General features: G+C 41.5%; 1 protein-coding gene across 3 annotated transcripts in view; it reads left to right on the top strand.

Annotated features, from left to right (window-relative positions):
- The window catches only part of enox2 (ecto-NOX disulfide-thiol exchanger 2), a 198,904-nt gene extending 180,663 nt beyond the window's left edge, over positions 1 to 18,241 (top strand). Inside the window, exons 14-17 of one of the 3 annotated variants that reach the window (XM_038699858.1) lie at positions 6,944 to 7,000; positions 7,773 to 7,878; positions 9,133 to 9,218; positions 17,496 to 18,241. In XM_038699858.1, the coding sequence (XP_038555786.1) occupies positions 6,944 to 7,000; positions 7,773 to 7,878; positions 9,133 to 9,218; positions 17,496 to 17,627 (381 nt within the window). In that variant the 3' untranslated portion in view covers positions 17,628 to 18,241. The remainder of the gene's footprint in view (positions 1 to 6,943; positions 7,001 to 7,772; positions 7,879 to 9,132; positions 9,219 to 17,495) is intronic. The other 2 variants (XM_038699859.1, XM_038699860.1) reach the window with 2 other exon arrangements.
- Positions 18,242 to 18,837: the final 596 nt, after the last annotated feature.

Genomic DNA, 18,837 nt, shown 5'->3' with positions numbered 1-18,837 from the left:
GGGTGCAGGGGTTTTACAATCACGATGCCGGCTCAATGTCGTGATGTCTGTCAGCCATCGCCGATGGACAATGGCATCGTCTATCGCCCAGACCTATTGGCTATAGTATGTCTTTAGTGTTAAAATAATTAGTTGATTAATCTATTAGTCCATTAGAACAATATTTTGATAATTGATTAATCATGTCAGTTTTTTTTATTATATATGATCATAAGCTGAATACTAGCTGACATGATAAAATGTGATGCTTCAACAATCACTTTTCACCCATTTCTTTGGTACTTCTATGTGTTTTTTAGTGAGGATCACTATATCATGCATAAATATGGTCATAAATTATAAGAAACTTCATCGAAAGAATCAACAAGCAAGCGGTGCCATGGTAACGGTCACTGTATAGCACAACAAGCAACTTGGTGCATGTCAGTGTCATCAGAAATGTAAAGGGATGTACTAAGTACCATTTTTAGAACTGTTCTGCCACGGAAACACTTAAACAATAGGGTCGCAATTTTTTAAAGTATGTCTTGAAACAATAGGCAGGTGCCCTTGTGAACACAAACAGGCATTTGCTAGCTGTAATAATTCTTCCAGTTCATACTGGCCAGCAAAACATCCCAACTTAATGTGCTGCAAAAATACATTCACAGAAAATGAATACAGAAAGTTTATCTCAAGTTAATGAGGCTTTAACTTTGTCAGACTAACAGTTGGAGCTATCAAGTGAGTAGCTTCCAGAATTAGTCTTCTGAGTATGAAATTCCCTTTTTGTGTTAACTGTTCCTGCGCTGCAGCTCGGCACAGAAAGACTGTGAAAACACAAACAGGGAATACTAGAAAGACAGTAACTTTGGAAGATATCCACTTCACTTGTTTAACATTATCTTCACAACTCCCCCACTAAGTTCAAACTAAGTACGTTTAAGTTACGCATAGCTACAGTCTGCTGTAGTGGAAATTCCTGTAGGAAAAATGCAAATAAGACAAAATATGTCAAATACATACAGTAATAGAAAATAATGTGTTAGTTTTACATCCTATTAAATGTCTAGACAACATACTTACATATACATTCAAACTAAATGCGTTTTCCTTTAAATATTACACAAGATGTTTTGTCTTTGTGTTATTTTGTCCTCTCCTCTGTAAAAGCTTGCAGCCACATTAAAAAAACCTGAAGATATCCATCCATTTCCTAACTAGAAACAAATTGAGCATGGTTGACCGCAGTGAAATTGTTTCCTTATTTGTCTGCCGTTGAGATTAAGTAACATCGACCGTCATTTTGTTTGAACTGACCAAGAAGCAGTAACTAAAGCTGATGATACACGGGGCAACTTTTTGAGCAATGTTGCTGGGCAATCTTGCTGGTGGCAAGTCCGACTATGTTTTGAACGGATAGCAGCGGTGCGGGGAGAGTGGCGGGAGAAGGGGATTATGAAAGTAATCGTTACTCATTACCATTGACAGCAACATTGCCCAGCACCATTGCTCTAAAAGTTGCTCCGTGTATCATCAGCTTTAGAGACCACAATGTTATCAGTATTTACCATGGGTCAGCAACCTTTTCTTTGATGAGTTCCAATATACAAAGATGAAGACATCCAGTGTGCCAGCAGCGTTTGTTAATGTACATGTCATTTATTTTTAATTTATGCACTGATAGTTAGATTTTAATTGGAGTTTGACCTTGTTGATAATAGTAATAGACATATAATAAATATGGCTGTCGAGCAATTAAAAAAATTCATCTAATTAATTACAAGATTTGTAACTTGTTTGTAGTTTTGTAATGAATTAATCGAAACAAATCACATATATTAATATTTGTCATGATAAGTATTTAAAATATTCAATAGATTTTGGTAGATGAGTGCATCAAGCTAAAAATCTTTATTTTCCATACATTCATAACTTTTTTTTCATTGTTCATATCCAATAACAATGCAACAACATTTTTATTTAAAATTAATAGTGTTTTTGCGGTATTGAAAACCTTCAAGAAACTTTAGGATGACACCTGCCTCGTAGGTTTGAATAAGCAAGTCACCACTGCAATGAACAAGACCAGGTCAAGCCTGATTAAAACTTAAGTCACAGTATACTGTTAACTACCAACATGTCGTGTGTACAGTCAGAAGGCTAATAGTTACAAATGCCTCTTATGCCAACATTTTTTCTTTTCCAAAACTCCTATTAAAAATGTTTAGTTTTAAGGGGCATTTTTCTCTGTTAGGCATGTCATGTTTACTACTGTTTCAGGTGTTGTCCCATATTCCCAGTATTCAAGTGCTAATGTTTGTTAATGTTCCTTCTGGCTCGGTATAATGAGAGGAAGGATAGTCATTAAATTGAGCCTCAGGTTCAATCGCCTATTAAATTGGATGATAATACAAACGCAATCCACGCAGGGGAGGAACTTCATATGTCGTGTCTTTGCTCTGAGATGTACGAGCTGACTGCAGGTTTCAAAAAATGCAGAGGTGAATTATTAATTTGCTAATGCTTCTCTTCCTTCAGGTCAACCGGCATGATAGAGTTGTCAATAGTGCGTTGGTGAAGAGTTTGATTAGAAATGTGTCTCCCACAACTGTGAGCCATGGGAATTATTCTAATTAAATTCCTGCATATGGGCGAACATGAATCATGAGAGGCAGTCTCATTAAAGGGAGAAAGAGAAATCAATTTTTGGGTGTAGGTTTCCCCGAAGATGGTGCTTGATGTGGGGCGATTTGTCATCTTGAAGAGATTTCTTCATACCATCAGTTCTCCTTCACTGGTCCAATCACTGTTCCTGCTGTCACAAAGCTGTCACCACACATTACTGGACTGACACCAGTGCAGGTCATTGAGGCTATTAACCTGTTAGAAAGGCTGGCACCACTTTGACTATTCCACCTCCCCTGTTAGAGTGGTACGTTCCATCTCTCCAGTGTAATTCACTACATGAAGACCAGCAGAGGTTTTTTTATATATATTTCCTTACTTTTATGATCACAACAATTTTTCAGCATATATTTTAGTGCTGCCACTAATGATTGTTTTGTTTTTATTAATGGAGTACTCCAGCCATTTAGAATTGCATTTCTATTAAGTGGGGTAGACTTGGAAGAGACACGTTAAAGGAAAAAACTGTCAAAATTGAAGCAGCAGAGGCTGAGAGATCCTGATATTTAGTCCGTACCAGGAGTCAATCTCCAGAAATGCTCAAGCATATACTTCCCATGATGCAACACAAGTGTTTTTATCCAGCCCTTCCTGACTGGTAAAGCTCCATGTCCTTAAAACTCCACACACCCATTTTTTTTATTCAGGCTTGCTGTTGAGAAATGTTTAAAAGTCTTGAACTCAAACCAAATTCAACCCTGATGACATTAGCAGGTTTATTGTCATGGACTGTCAAAAGCTCTTTCACAGCCACAGAGAATATTATACAGCTGGTACAAGCTGAGTAGTAAGTAGTGTGTAGTAGTAGTAGTGTTTAAGAAGCATCTGTGTTGTTTAACCCTGGGTGATGTCCCCAGCACTTTTTAAAACGTCTGATTTTGTCCTCACCACTTTTTGAAAGCATTTGTTAAAAATGCAACAAGAAATGATAAATAACAAATGAAAATGCTTTGAGAAAGGTTAATTTGACCTTATTTATTTAACTTAAGCTAAAAAAAGAAGCGCTACTGATTATAAAATGACCCCAAAACGTGCTACTTCTTGACACATTTTCTTTTTGGCCAAGTTTTGCTTCTTTTATTTTAAGATTTTCAATTGTCACCTGCCACCCGAGTTTTGTTTACCTTTTACATGAATAAAAACATTTCCGCCATAAATTGATGCAAGAAAAGAAGAAATTTTAAGAAAAATATTCTGTAATGTTACATCACGAGCCAGATGCATCTCGATTTAGGTTAAAACTTTACAACATTACTGAGAATTTAATGATAGAATAACAGTGGTACGAACATTAACACTATCGTTCAGCTGTTGCTGGACACGTCTGCTGTGTTGGCTGTAGTGGTCTGTGTGACTGGGCCTGGGGGAGCTAACCGGAGCTAGCTAGCTAACTATTCCTTACAGCCCCCCGAAGTATATTTATTCCTCTTACCCTAACTATCACAGGGTGTGTGCCTACAGTTATTGATTATATGCATGTCGACCGGTTAACCCTATCCGCTAGCACGTCGGCTCCATTGTGTTGCTGTGCAGCCTCCGGTAACGTTACTGCAGCTATAACAACCGTTGGCACCATGATCGGCTTTTCCGGAGTTTTCAACTCCGAAAATGTTTGAACACATTTGTGATTCGCCACCAATTTTCGTAAAACTGCCGATATTGGAAATCTACACAGTTGATTTCTCGCCTAAAACCTTGTCAGAAGTGTATTTCAAGTTCTGTTGTTGGCCTCTAAAGAGTATACGGTTTGTATTAGTGTTGTCGTTCAAAGAACGTTTCGTTCATAAGACCTAATCGTGTGTATGACTCGGGAGGAATGGGTTGTCTCAGTGAGTAATTCGTTCTGTTTCACGCATGCGTGAAGGATCTTGGACTCTTACGTTCACACGTCAGCTGCATGGGCTCCGTCAGCACAGGAAACAGAACTGATTAGTTCACGACTCATAGCAACGGTGGGTCTCTAGGTTTGAGTCGTTCATTTGTCACGTGACAGCTCCTGTGGAGCAGGAATGAACTACTCGTTCACCGCTCACATGGGTCCTCCTCAGTCTTTCGTTCATTCTGCAGGATGAGTGACTGCCAGCACCGGAGAATGAGAGGCAGGTCGGCTGTCAGGTAACTGGACTGACATTATATAGCTATTTTGTTAATTATGTGACATTTTATAAAGCATAACGTTATTACAGCGCAGTGATGTTGTGCTAACTTATAGTTTTAACACAGCCGTACCGTAACTTTAGTCCTGCTAGTGTTTAACATTACTGCTAACAGCTGATGAGAGTTGTTCTGGGTCCGCTCCACTTCAGAGCCCTGACAGAGTTCTGCCGGGAGCCAAATTACCTCCAAGGTCGTCTCCTCTCCAAAACAAACAGACCCGGTCATTAAAACACAGCTAACAGCTAACAGCTGATCCAGGTCCGCCAGCACGGCTCTGTTGGTAAAAAGAGCCGTGCTGGCGGACCTGGATCAGCTGTTAGCTGTTGTTTCACTGCTCGTGACTGGTGAACAACCTGCAGTGTTTGAGAGCGATGTGCTCATGTGTGTTTCTCTGTCTGCAGAATCCGAACCTGATGTGGCCCGTTCTGCGTCCAGAACTGCCAAACTGCTGCGTTTACATGTTTATTTCTTTGTTCCTCTCTCAGTGCTGGAGTTCTTTAAGAACTTAGTGGCTTGATCCAGATTATTATTAAATTGGTTGAATTTTAATAAGAGTGTGTTTATTCATGAAGTGTATCAAGCTTATTATTTCTATATATTTACTGCAAATCTGATATTAATATTTTAAGATAATATTCAGAGATAATGATAGTAATTATATACATAAGCATTTATATGGTTGGTCTGGTTGTACTCGGGAAAGATTGTGAAAATGGAAGGATTTAGCCGAAGTAGTGGTGATTACATATTGACAACATATTTCTGTGGTTTTTACATGGTTTGAATTTGGTTGTGGGCCCAGGGGGGTTTATATAATGATGATAGAGAGTAATCAAGAGGTGAATTTGTGCATTATACTTTGTCAAATAAAAGCAAGTCAGGCAGCCTTCTGTGTTTGAGAATGGCACTGTTTTTTAATTGCCCACTAGAGGGCTGTAGCACCACAATAACCAGCCTAGTTCAAATGAACGAAATGACTCAAAAAAAGATTAGTTCATTTTAATAAACGAGATTTGAACGAACGACACTGTCAAAAGAGTCGAACTTGCCATCACTAGTATGCATTAGGATCTATCCTGTACGTGAGCTGAGATTAACATCATCACGTTTTGTGCGCGGTGTCTTCTGGGACAAACCATAGTTGGAAGTTCAACTTCTGTCAGGTCTGTGGGCTTGTGACGTATGACTATACTGTCATGCCTCGTTAAAAAACTGTCACGCCATCACGCCTCGTTAAGTCAGAGCATCAAACCGATAATCATTGTGAGGTTGCTAACCAATTTATCATGTAATTTACTTAAAACTTACAGTAGGTATGTCTCTCTGTGTCTGATTGTTGGTTTGTCTTTCTAGTTTAGTTAGCTAAGTTAACTAAGTTGTAGTTAGCCAGGTGTAGTTAGCTAGCAAGCATAGTTACTGCAGAAAGTTGGCTAACAGAGGGTCTTCATTTTAGTTTTTAGTTTCCTTGAGAAAGAACGTTAACCAAAAACAGCAGTTAAAACTGGCTTGAGGGGGCTTTAAGTGTTTAATTCTCTTCGCCCTTATGTCCCCCCTTTTCAACACCGTGACGATCTTCTGCATCGTTGTATTTCTCTTGTTGCAGTGGATAATTGCAAGTTATCTATAGAAACATGTAAGCTTAAACAGACCCCTCTTACACTGTCTCTGTATATTTATCTGCTTGCGTATCCTTCTCACCTTTTTTTACCCCTGACTAGTTTGCATGCCTGATTACTAAAACATCCAGCTTTTACTACTGTTCAACAATTCCAGGATCACTTGTATTCACATGCACAGCCACGGATCCAAAAGAGACTGTGTTTTCTGAGGTGCAGTGTTCCCAAATAACTCCTTAAAGCCATCCTTAATAGGGTTATGGGTGTATATCGAAACAAAAAGGTTTGATTAGTCAAGTAATTCTCTCTGCACTAATATTTCCAGGAAATTGGAACTCTCAAAGTCTTCATTGCTACAAAAACAATAGCTGACCATTTTTCCTTGTTAGACAATGCTTGTATTTGTCACCATGCTGTGCGCCACCACGCTCGCCCGTCTGTCTGCAATAACGCTTAGCTTGTCTCTCTCTGGCTTTTCCTCACGTGTTTCTAATGTGTCGCAGCTGGAGATGTCGAAGCAAGATGACAGAGGCACAGAGGAGAGCGCTAATCAAACCAGTGTAAGTGGAAAAAGGTTGAGCCCTCCCCACTCATCTCCAGATATTGTTTTGTGTCCTAATTTTTCCCTTCTTCTACTTCCTACTCTGACTTTCCTCTGTAACCTCTTCCAGTGGCATGACAGATCATTACAGGCCAATCCAATTCACAGCGACTGCATTTGTCATAGAATAAATCACCCAGACACAATTGGGCTAGGAAATAAAGGAGTCATAAAGTCGAAATGGCTCACACATGTGCATGTGTCTACACTCCCATACTCGCAGGGTGTTAAGGATAGATTAAAAACAGAAAAGGGCCACCAGGCATCCCACACCATAAGTGGAAACTACACACAATACTATGTAAGACAACAAACAGACAAAAGCTCCTCTGTTATTTCTCTGCCATTTTTCTGCCACCTGTCAGAGATCTGAAACAAACAGCTTGATCATTTCCCTTCCAAGTCTCTCCCTCTCTCCCTCTATTTGTTCTTTTTAAAGTTGTCTCTATTTTGTGTTGGTGTGTGTGACATGCATTTCATCCCTCTATCAGAAATATAGCTGCTGGCTGAAAATTCCCCCTCGCCTCATTATCCTCGTTCTCATTGTCTCGCCGTATTAATGTGCTGGTAGTGAAACTTTCTGATCTGCTCATTCTTTTTCGTGTTCGTCTTTTTTATTGTGTGCCATGCATCAGCTTAAGTTTAAGTTTGTTTACTTCTCATGAGCCACAGTCTAACAATGGCTGATAACAGATTCATTTAAGGTTATATGTGTGTCTATGTTTTTGTAGGAAGCCACTGCATCAACAGTGGTATCTTGCAGTCAGGAGAAGGAAGGTCCTACAGAGAAGAATCCACCAAGTCCCATTCAATCTGAGAGGGAAGCTCTGCTAGTTGGTATGCTGCATTGCCAATACTACTTTTTTGCCTGAACAATTGCTTCATAAACTGGGCATTATTGTATTGTGTATATATTATTATATTGCATTATTGTATGCCCAGTTTATGCAGGCACTGTTGATGCGGAAACAAAATTCACAGAATGGTGGGAAAGGGGGGGGTTAGAAGGGGCCCACAGCAGGCTTCCATGGCCTTGGCATAGTTGAAAACTAGTAGCAGGTGTGAAAATGTAAACGTAAATGCTCCGTATTCGTACAGTGCCTTTCTAGTCTTTTCGTCCACTCAAAGCGCTTTTACACTACATCACATTCACCATTCACACACATTCATACACTGAGCGTAAGTGCTCAAACAGAAACTAACATTCATACACATCCATACACTGGTGGAACAGCCACCAGGGGCAATTCGGAGTTCAGTATCTTCCCCAAGGACACTTCGACATGCAGCCTGGAGGAGCCAGGGATTTAACTGCCAACCTTCCGATTAACGGGCAACCTCTTGAGCCACAGCCGCCCACAAAAAAAAAGTCAAACACATCCATACAGAGTCTGTAACACTACCCAAACAAAGGTGAAGATTTGCTCTAGCTGATGCAAGTTTTAAGGTGTAATATCACCTGCTGTCATAGAGGATGAGCTACAAATTTGCATGACACTACAAAGCATACGCTTGGGATTCCCATGAAATTTAGAAAAATCAAATGGTCATAGTTGTAAGTCTCAAAGTACACAGAGGAGGAAGTGTGAGAGTCTGTAGTGTCAGTTGGAGAACATGTTCATTGGCTCTTTAAGGCAAATAAACACAGACAGCCACTCTTAAAAGTGATTGTGGTATTCTTGCTCAAGTGTTTGAGCCAGTAGAAAGCTTCACGGCTGTTTGTTTCAACTGTATGTCCCTTAATACTCTATAGGTGGTTAGCAAGCCGAGGTGGAGGATTATCTCTCTCCTGACCCTATCTGTGCGCTAATAGCAGATGGTTTGTTTGAGCCGGGGGAAGAGTATGGCTTTGATGAGAGACAACGACATCAAAGCTGTCATTAAACACCCTCTAATCTGGAGCCACGATATACAAGAGGCTCTTAACAGTACTGGGACACTGGAAGAAGCCACTCAAAGCTTGTGTTAGACTCAGTCAGAGGAGAGGAGAAAGGAGCACATCCCCTGGTAGTTTGACAGGTGTCAGAAAGTGGAGGCAGGTGACATGTCTCTGCAGTAACGTCTCTACATGGCTTGTTTGTTCTTCCTCAGGGATCATTTCGACGTTCCTGCACGTCCACCCATTTGGAGCCAGCATCGAGTACATCTGTTCCTACCTGCAGCGTTTGGACACTAAGGTAACAGCCACGCATGAATCAAAACTTCCATTGTGGAGTAGATTAGCAGAGCTGGCTTTTAGTATCATTTTAGATTACATGCACCATACAAACACTGTGTCAGTCCCACCTACAGGGCTGACATATGGGTTTGTTGTAATGCTGGGTCCTGCTGTGTTGTTGAGACACAGCCCCTCAATGCAAGCAGTGCTGCTTAATGCTTTTACAACTCTTTCCATAGAAAATGATGCTTTGCTAAAGAGAAACTACAATACAGAATAATAGAAAGATATTATTGGACACCAACGAGGCTTAATAGAATGAGTTCAATAAAAAGCAATTTGTGTTGGAAATGTCAGAAAAAACAGACACTTTGATGCATTTGGGAGTGTCCAATTATGCAACACTTCCGGAGAATAAATTTCGAATTTATGAGCTATTGGTCGGGAAGGAAATTACCTTTATCTGTAAGATTATGTTTATTAGGGGACAGAACTCAAACACAACATCAGGAATTTTGGTAACCATGGTAGGCATCGCAGTGGCTGCTAGGACAATACTCAGACTCAGATTAAAAACGGCTTCATATGAGTTTACGCTTAACAAGATGAATAACAGAAACAAGAGTAAAGCACTCGTTTGGAATCTTTTTTGAACTTGGTACCACACTGACTGATAAGCCCATAGTATGAATGTTGTCTCCTGATAGTAATCAGTATTATCATATGTTGCATGGATATTCTTCCTAGCTATGTGATTATCAGTATGTCCCTTCTGTTTCTTATGCCATTGATGTTACATCTATTGTTATCAACAATAAATGTCTCAGTGTGAAACAATGTACTGTCACATACAAAAGATAACAGCAATAAAAAGCACTCAAAAGCAATAGCTTGACATTTCCGAAAGTGGGATAGACATTCTCATCTAACTCTCTGCCAAAATGTCCAAGTATGTCTTTCAACAATCAGGAGCCAGGTGTAGATAGTTTCATTTTTTGCTAATCTCCTTAAGATCTCTTTTGCAAGAGAGGCCTGACTGTGTATGGGTTCAGGAAAAATACCCATTTTTGTTATGCTCCGACATTAATAATTCTCTTCTTAAACCTTTTATTTCTCCCCTCTTTCTATTAGCAAAGAGCAATGAAAACATATACACTGCTCAAAAAAATAAAGGGAACACTTAAACAGCACAATGTAACTCCAAGTCAATCACACTCCTGTGAAATCAAACTGTCCACTTAGGAAGCAACACTGATTGACAATCAATTTCACATGCTGTTGTGCAGATGGAATAGACAACAGGTGGAAATTATAGGCAATTAGCAAGACACCCCCAATAAAGGAGTGGTTCTACAGGTGGTGACCACAGACCACTTCTCAGTTCCTATGCTTCCTGGCTGAGGTTTTGGTCACTTTTGAATGCTGGCGGTGCTTTCACTCTAGTGGTAGCATGAGACGGAGTCTACAAACCACACAAGTGGCTCAGGTAGTGCAGCTCATCCAGGATGGCAAATCAATGCGAGCTGTGGCAAGAAGGTTTGCTGTGTCTGTCAGCGTAGTGTCCAGAGCATGGAGGCGCTACCAGGAGACAGGCCAGTACATCAGGAGACGTGGAGGAGGCCGTAGGAGGGCAACAACCCAGCAGCAGGACAGCAGACACAGGTGAGGGTTGTGCTTACAGCCCAACACCGTGCAGGACGTTTGGCATTTGCCAGAGAACATCAAGATTAGCAAACTTGCCACTGGCGCCCTGTGCTCTTCACAGATGAAAGCAGGTTCACACTGAGCTACACTACATGTGACAGACATGACAGAGTCTGTAGACCCCGTGGAGAACGTTCTGCTGCCTGCAACATCCTCCAGCATGACCGGTTTGGCGGTGGGTCAGTAATGGTGTGGGGTGGCATTTCTTTGGGGGATCCTCAGACCCCTTGTGAGACCATATGCTGGTGCGGTTGGCCCTGGGTTCCTCCTAATGCAAGACAATGCTAGACCTCATGTGGCTGGAGTGTGTCAGCAGTTCCTGCAAGAGGAAGGCATTGATGCTATGGACTGGCCCGCCCATTCCCCAGAATCCGATTGAGCACATCTGGGACATCATGTCTCGCTCCATCCACCAACGCCACATTGCACCACAGACTGTCCAGGAGTTGGCGGATGCTTCAGTCCAGGTCTGGGAGGAGATCCCTCAGGAGACCATCCGCCACCTCATCAGGAGCATGCCTAGGCGTTCATACAGGCACGTGGAGGCCACACACACTACTGAGCCTCATTTTGACTTGTTTTAAGGACATTACATCAAAGTTGGATCGGCCTGTAGTGTGGTTTTCTACTTTGATTTTGAGTGTGACTCCAAATCCAGACCTCCATGGGTTGATAAATTTGATTTCCATTGATAATTTGTGTGATTTTGTTGTCAGCACATTCAACTATGTAAAGAAAGGAGTATTTAATGAGATTATTTCATTCATTCAGATCTAGGATGTGTTATTTTAGTGTTCCCTTTATTTTTTTGAGCAGTGTAGGTAGCTGGTTAAAATGACAGACATCAATGGTGGATAAGCTGTGGATATTTGGCGTTAATGCTGTAACAGGCTATAAGGAAAAGTTTGTCTGTTCTGTGGTTAATGTGCTCTTAGCAGCTGGTGTCTGTATTCAGCCAAAGATTCATTCCACAGAATGACTTTATGTTCACCAATGGACAGTATGTTTTTGTAGTTCAACAGGAGCCAACAGAGTAGTGATTCTTCTTTTAGAGAAATTATCTATGCAATCACCTAGCATCAATTTAAGCATCTCCCAGTTAGTTTGATTCATACAATATCATCCTTTTAATTTGATCAACTAATAGTTCTGAATCAAATTTAGACTTGAGTGCAGCAAAGGAAACATTCACAGAGAAAAAGACACACACAAACAATTACACATTTCTAAATGTATGTCTGGTTAGAAGTAGAATCCAAAATGCTTCAAAATGTCTTTTCTTAAAGTTAAATTCTGATCCTCTCACTTTTCTACCCTGAATTGTCATTGCTCTATGTCTAGCCATTTCTGGCTAGTTGTGTGATTTCCCTTGATGCCGGAACATATTAAAACTACATCCTTTATTCTGACACCTTCCTCAATCCTCAGAAACCCTGACTGTGACTCTGTCTGGCGAAGCACAGCTATTTCATCTCCAGCTTTCTGAGGAGGCATTTTAGATGTATTATTGCTCTTTACTGCCACTTACAAGAGGCTTTCAAAATGCCAACTTTCAATGTCACCTCTAAAAGGTACCACTAAGATTAATGGCCATTTCTGCTCTCTCCGCCCCGACAAGAAGGCCTCCAGAAAAAATGTCAGAAGTCATTGCTCCCTTTATAGTTGCAGTCACTGACCAAACAAAAGACACATTAAACATCTGGGCTGAAACCCTCAGATTTCATGCTACTTAAAGTTACTCTTTATTCAGAAAAAATAATTTGTCATCTGCAAAAATTATGTCTCTACCTCCACAAAGTTGCCCCAAGATGTTACTGTTCTCTCTAGCAACTGTGCTCATCACCACCCTGATTCATTCTCACACATGCAAAGAATAGAGTGTGACTGTCTTCTCTCATGCCTTTTGGGTTTTTGTCTAGTGTGTCTGTGTGTTAATGTGTTTGTTTGTGTGTCTGAGTGTTTAGTGTGTGTGAGAGTGAGTGTGTGTACGCCCACACTTGTCTGTCTGTGTGCGTACGAGTTTGCCCGTGCATCTGTTCCCACACCGACTCTCCGCTACACACATCAAGCAGCCCACAGAGTTTTGTCAATATCACTGGCTAGACTCCCCAACAACAAGCCCAGTCCTCTCTGCTTATCTAGTGGCTCCACACACAGCTCCATTGTCTGTAATGACACACCAGTCCTATCTCCATGATGGACCTTAATGCATCCTGACATCAGCACAGGGCTGGAACAATCTAGTTATTAATGCAAGACACTGTGGGTCGTCTACAGCGGCTTGTACAGTGGATTTTGGCAGTGTCACCTCAGGATTTCAGTTTGACTGATGATCCTCAGCCCACCCGAGTGGTGTGAGCCACATTACGCTTACTGCTATGCCGTCACACACCCGCTATAAATTCACTGACACTATGATTCTCTGATTGCAGTGAAGGTGTAAGTGAATGTTTTGTGAGTGTGAGTAGAGAGGAAGTGCAGAGTGTGTAAAAGAATGAAGTGTGAATGTATGAGCAATGGCCAAAGTTAAGTCATTGTTTGACTTGGCATGGGCTGGTACAGCAAAAACAATGAATAAGCATTTCTATTTTCAACTATTTTCTGGAAAGAATGTATTAAGAAAGAGGTTAAGGGCAAGGCCTTTGAAAAATAGTATCAATGTAAAGAGTAAAGGTGCGTTCCCACCGAAAGCGAATTTAATATTCGCCTCACTTTACTCACGCGAGTTTGACCGCTGGGCATTTTGAGTGTTCACACATGCGCGTTTTAAGCGAATAAACAGCCCGCGAATACTACAGCTATATGAACACAAAGTAAACCCTTGGCTGTGATTTAATTGCAATAAACAGATCAAACTGATGCCGAAATAACTACAATATTATGCCGTTTTGTTAGACATATGAATTCATACTTTGTCAGGTCTGTCAGCAAGACAGCAGGACGACAACTTTCAAAATACGTGTTTTCTGAATGGAGTTCAGATCGATCAGGGCTATGCTATGCTAACCTGTTCACAGTAAAGTACAACAACAGCTGGAATAAAGTTACAGACACACATTTTCTAAACTCACCAGGTAGTTCAACTTCCTCGCTTTCTTTTCTCCAAGTAATGTCCAGTTTGGTCCGGTTTTTATATAAAAATGAAGTACAGTAGTAGTCCAGCCGAACTCTGGTGCCATCCGACGCTAACAACAACAACAGTGGAACCGGATGTGCACGGAAGCCAGCTGCCGACAAGCGCGTGTAGCGTGTCTACTTGTGTTTTTAATAAACTTATGAGAATTAATACAAAATTAATGAATTTCAATATTCAGAGAATATTAATTCATAAAGCTTCTCGTTTCGCGGGGCACCACCGGAGATTTCATTCACCCAGAGTCTCGGGACCTCTGGGTAGCGTTTTAATAATTATACAATTATTCACTAGTGATCAGTTAGTTAATAATCGCTCACTTATCCTAAATCAATCAGTCAGTCTCATATCGAAGGGCTAAATTCTCGTGGCAGGGACTTGGAGGTAGGCAACACACACACACATACAATTCCTTTGATTACGGTGAAATTTGTTAACTAACTAAGGTGACATAAATGCGGTTAAATACACACCAAAGAAATAAACAATGGCTAAACAATGAGAATGTGGAGTTCTATTGTGGGGATAATTTGACTCACACAGGCAGCTAATGAACGCAAGCTATGAGTTTTAAGAGTTAAAGATAATCTATTAACAAACTATTGGACATCACTGATCACAGAATGCCTTGGTTTGGTCTTACTGCTTGTCGTTTCTCCCAGCCGGGTTGCTGGTCGGCGGCCTCACGCTGGCGGAGTTCCATGCGTTCTCGGTTAGGACAGCTTAAAGCCGTCGGCCAGTCGCTTTCTCTGCCAGGGAATTGCTCCGGAGGTCCGTCTTTTGTCGGCTTATTGAAGAAACTGGCAGTGGGGGCCTTTACAACCCTGGCTTGGGTCAAAGGTTTGGTCGTCCTTTGTTACTGCTCGCGGGCCCACATGGTTGGGTCCGGGCGTCGGTGGGATCAGTGTAAGTTAGCTCGACGAATAAAGCTTAAAAAGAAGTTGGTCGTTCTCGAATTAAACTAGTGTAACTTAATGGTCTGATAACTTTTAACAAACAAAAGAAAAGAAAAAGCAAGTAAAGTTGCTGGAAAGAAGGGAAAGCTGAGGTCGCGGCGCTTCGCGTGTGTGGCTTGAAACGAACAAAGAGCCTTTGCTGCACTGGGTCGAACTTCTTAGGGTATTGCCAGGAGACAGGGCACGCTGGGCGCGTGCTGAAGTGCAGTCGAAGAGAAAAAGAGGACAAGCAGAACAAGAGAGAGCAAGTGTCGCTGTTTTTGTCTGTTGGGGCGTGGTTCCCCTCTTTCTCTCAGAGAGAGAGAGAGAAGGAATTTTGAGTCTCCAAATTATTTGATATAAAATGCACAAATCCACTCTGTTTGTTCACAACACGCAAGTGAAGATAAATCAAGTTGTAATTCCAAAAACTAAAGTAAAAAGCTAATTTGATAAAAGCAGTTAACTCTGACCTCCTCCCACTGGTAAACGGCGTAGTTGTTAGAGCAGAATCCAGACTACTACGGGTGTTTATTTCTCCGAAAGCTGCAGCGCTACCAGCTTATGAAAACCCCCAAATTCAAAATCTCAGAAAATTAGAATATTGTGAAAAGGTTCAGTATTGTAGGCTCAAAGTGTCACACTCTAATAAGCTAATTAATCCAAAACACCTGCAAAGGGTTCCTGAGCCTTTAATTGGTCTCTCAGTCTGGTTCAGTGGAATTCACAATCATGGGGAAGACTGCTGACCTGATATTTGTGCAGAAAACCATCATTGACACCCTCCACAAGGAGGGAAAGCCTCAAAAGGTAATTGCAAAAGAAGTTGGATGTTCTCAAAGTGCTGTATCAAGGCACATTAATACAAAGTTAAGTGGAAGGGAAAAGTGTGGAAGAAAAAGGTGCACAAGCAGCAGGGATGACCGTAGCCTAGAGAGGATTGTCAGGAAAAGGCCATTCAAATGTGTGGGGGAGCTTCACAAGGAGTGGACTGAGGCTGGAGTTACTGCTGGTCCTGGACAGGGGCTTCAAATGTCATATTCCTCTTGTCAAGCCGCTCCTGAACAACAAACAACGTCAGAAGCGTCTTACCTGGGCTAAAGAAAAAAAACTGGTCTGTTTCTCAGTGGTCCAAAGTCCTCTTTTCTGATGAGAGCAAATTTTGCATCTCATTTGGAAACCAAGGTCCGAGTCTGGAGGAAGAATGGAGAGGCACACAATCCAAGATGCTTGAAGTTCAGTGTGAAGTTTCCACAGTTTGTTTGGGGAGCCATGTCATCCGCTGGTGTTGGTCCACTGTGCTTTATTAAGTCCAGAGTCAGCGCAGCCGTCTACCAGCACATTTTAGAGCACTTTATGCTTCCTTCAGTAGACGAACTTTATGGAGATGCTGACTTCATTTTCCAGCAGGACACACTGCCAAAAGTACCAAAACGTGGTTCAATGACCATGGGATTACTGTGCTTGATTGGCCAGCAAACTCGGCTGACCTGAACCCCGTAGAGAATCTATGGGGCATTGCCAAGAGATGGATGAAAGACATGAGACCGAACAATGCAGAAGAGCTGAAGGCCACTATTGAAGAATCCTGGTCTTCCATAACACCTCAGCAGTGCCACAGGCTGATAGCATCCATGCCATGCCGCATTGAGGCAGTAATTCATGCAAAAGGGGCCCAAACCAAGTACTGAGTACATATGCATGATTATACTTTTCAGAGGGCTGACATTTCTGTATTTAAAATGTTTTGGTTTTTTTTTTATTGATTTCATGTAATGAAATTTGGGGTTGTAGGGTTGTAGCTGTACGCAATAATCATCGAAATTATATCAAATAAAGGCTTGAAATATCTCAATTTGCCTGTAATGAGTCTATATAATATATAAATAAATGAACTTTTTCATGATATGCTAATTTTTCAAGTTTCACGTGTGTGTATATGTATGTATATAAAACATATGAAAATATGAGTTTGACTTGATTGGAGAAACACTGTTTTGTGGACAGCTAGACTCTCCAGAGTATGTCACATCATAGCAATCATAGCTATGAACAGGAGCCTGATTATGCAAAGCTTAAAATCATTAAAATATTCAGATCAACTGGCAAGCAGCCAGTGGAGGAAAGCAAGGACTCGGCTAACGTGGTTGCTTCTCCTGGAGCATGAAGGAGTCCAGTGGCAAGGCTCTTCACTGGCTGTAGTTAATATTTAACCGTAAGACCAGAATAAAGCACATGACTATAATCAAGCCTGGAGGAGATAAAAGCCCAACATAGACCCTTGTGGTGGAATCCCATGAGATAGTAGAACACTAATTGAATGAAACACTGGTGATCTACTGTAGACCAGAGCAGTGTCTGTATTTGATTTGATTAGCATTCATACAAAATCTCAGATAAAATGACAACTTGGTGGTGGGTCTAAAATAACTTCCGGTGTATGACAATGTGCAGTCTCTGTTAATACACATGGACTTCCCTTTGTCCTTTGTCTAACCCTGCTCCAATATGTGTGTGCCTGCAGATTAACCCCAGCGAGGTGGAGGCTCTTCTTTCTCGGCTGCCGTGCACCTTCAGACAGGAGCTGACTGGTGTCGGAGCCAGTTTAGAGAAACGCTGGAACTTCTGCGGCTTCCAGGGCATCAAGAGCACATAGAATCTGCTGGTGAGACCTCTAGGACATGGAAGAGACGACAGGCAAACGAGGCCACATGAGGGACTGTGCAGAGGTGTGAAAGACACAGTATAAAGCCCACCAAAATCAAAGACGGTGGACTGTACAAGGACACAGAAGACTGAGCACAGATCCCAGATCAGGAGGGAATGTTACATGAGCATTTCAGGGACTCTGTAAGTGGCCGAGACGTTAGAAATGCAACAATTCCATGGTTAACAGATAAAGACTCTCTCTGACATTCACATAAGAGCACCAATTCCTACAATCACTGGATTATTATGTAGTTATCGCCCACAAGGGCAGGGCATTGTGCTTTCCGAGTTCGGCTCTGTATGGTGTCAGTGTGGGCCAGGACTACAGGGCTAACCAAGGAGGCTAATCAGGGTCTAACTGAACACTTCAAACCTCCAAACCCTTTGGCCTCCCTCTCTTCTCTTTTTGCTGTTCCTGGTTTGTAAGATAGATCAAAAATGGATATATTTCTTCATTTTCTGTAAAGGCTGTGAACAGTTGCATAGAATCATTTGTTGTAATACACTGTAAATGCTTGGATGATATTTTTGATTATAAAAAGAAGTTTTTGAGTATATAAACATGTTGGAGTTTATTTTTTATGTATCTAATGCTCAGAGAGGCTGGTTGTGAAACGTGTGTGTGTGTGTGGGGGGGGGGGGGTGATAGTGCAGTTGTACAAGCATCTTTAAGCCTGCCAATGCTATCAGTCCTGAGAGACATACCTGAACAAGACAAGTTGTCTACTTCTTCACAAGTTTGTGCCAGTTCTTGCTTGAAGGGCATTGTTTTTTTTTTCTGATGTCAACCTTTCTTGTTCTTACAGTAGCTGTGCTCAAGGCTTGGTTTTAGAGCCTTACATAAGGGCATTTGTGTCTTTCAAAAGCCAATTAAGCCTGGCTGTCAGCCTGGCTAAAGGCATAGCACAGCAGCATCACATTTAACTGGGAAACATACCTAGGGGATCATGTTAATGATGTTTAATTGGTGAGGCGGTTGGTGTGTGCTGTTCCTTCCATGGTGCATACACAAACTATTTGTGTGTGTGTGTTTGTGTGCTACTTGCCTGGATCCATATATTAAGTGGTTATACAACACTCTACAGCAGAAGGGAGTTTTCTGCTCCATCTTCGCCAGATAGAGAGCTCTTGCCGCCAGGACTGAAGGTTCCTCCCAA

This window comes from Micropterus salmoides, unplaced genomic scaffold, assembly GCF_014851395.1.
Source record: "Micropterus salmoides isolate LMB-PRFRI ecotype aquatic unplaced genomic scaffold, ASM1485139v1 Ms_hic_scaffold_5, whole genome shotgun sequence".
In the NCBI taxonomy this organism is placed as follows: Eukaryota; Metazoa; Chordata; class Actinopteri; order Centrarchiformes; family Centrarchidae; genus Micropterus; species Micropterus salmoides.
Note: the sequence above shows the minus strand (reverse complement) of the source record. Positions and strands in the feature narration are given on the sequence as shown.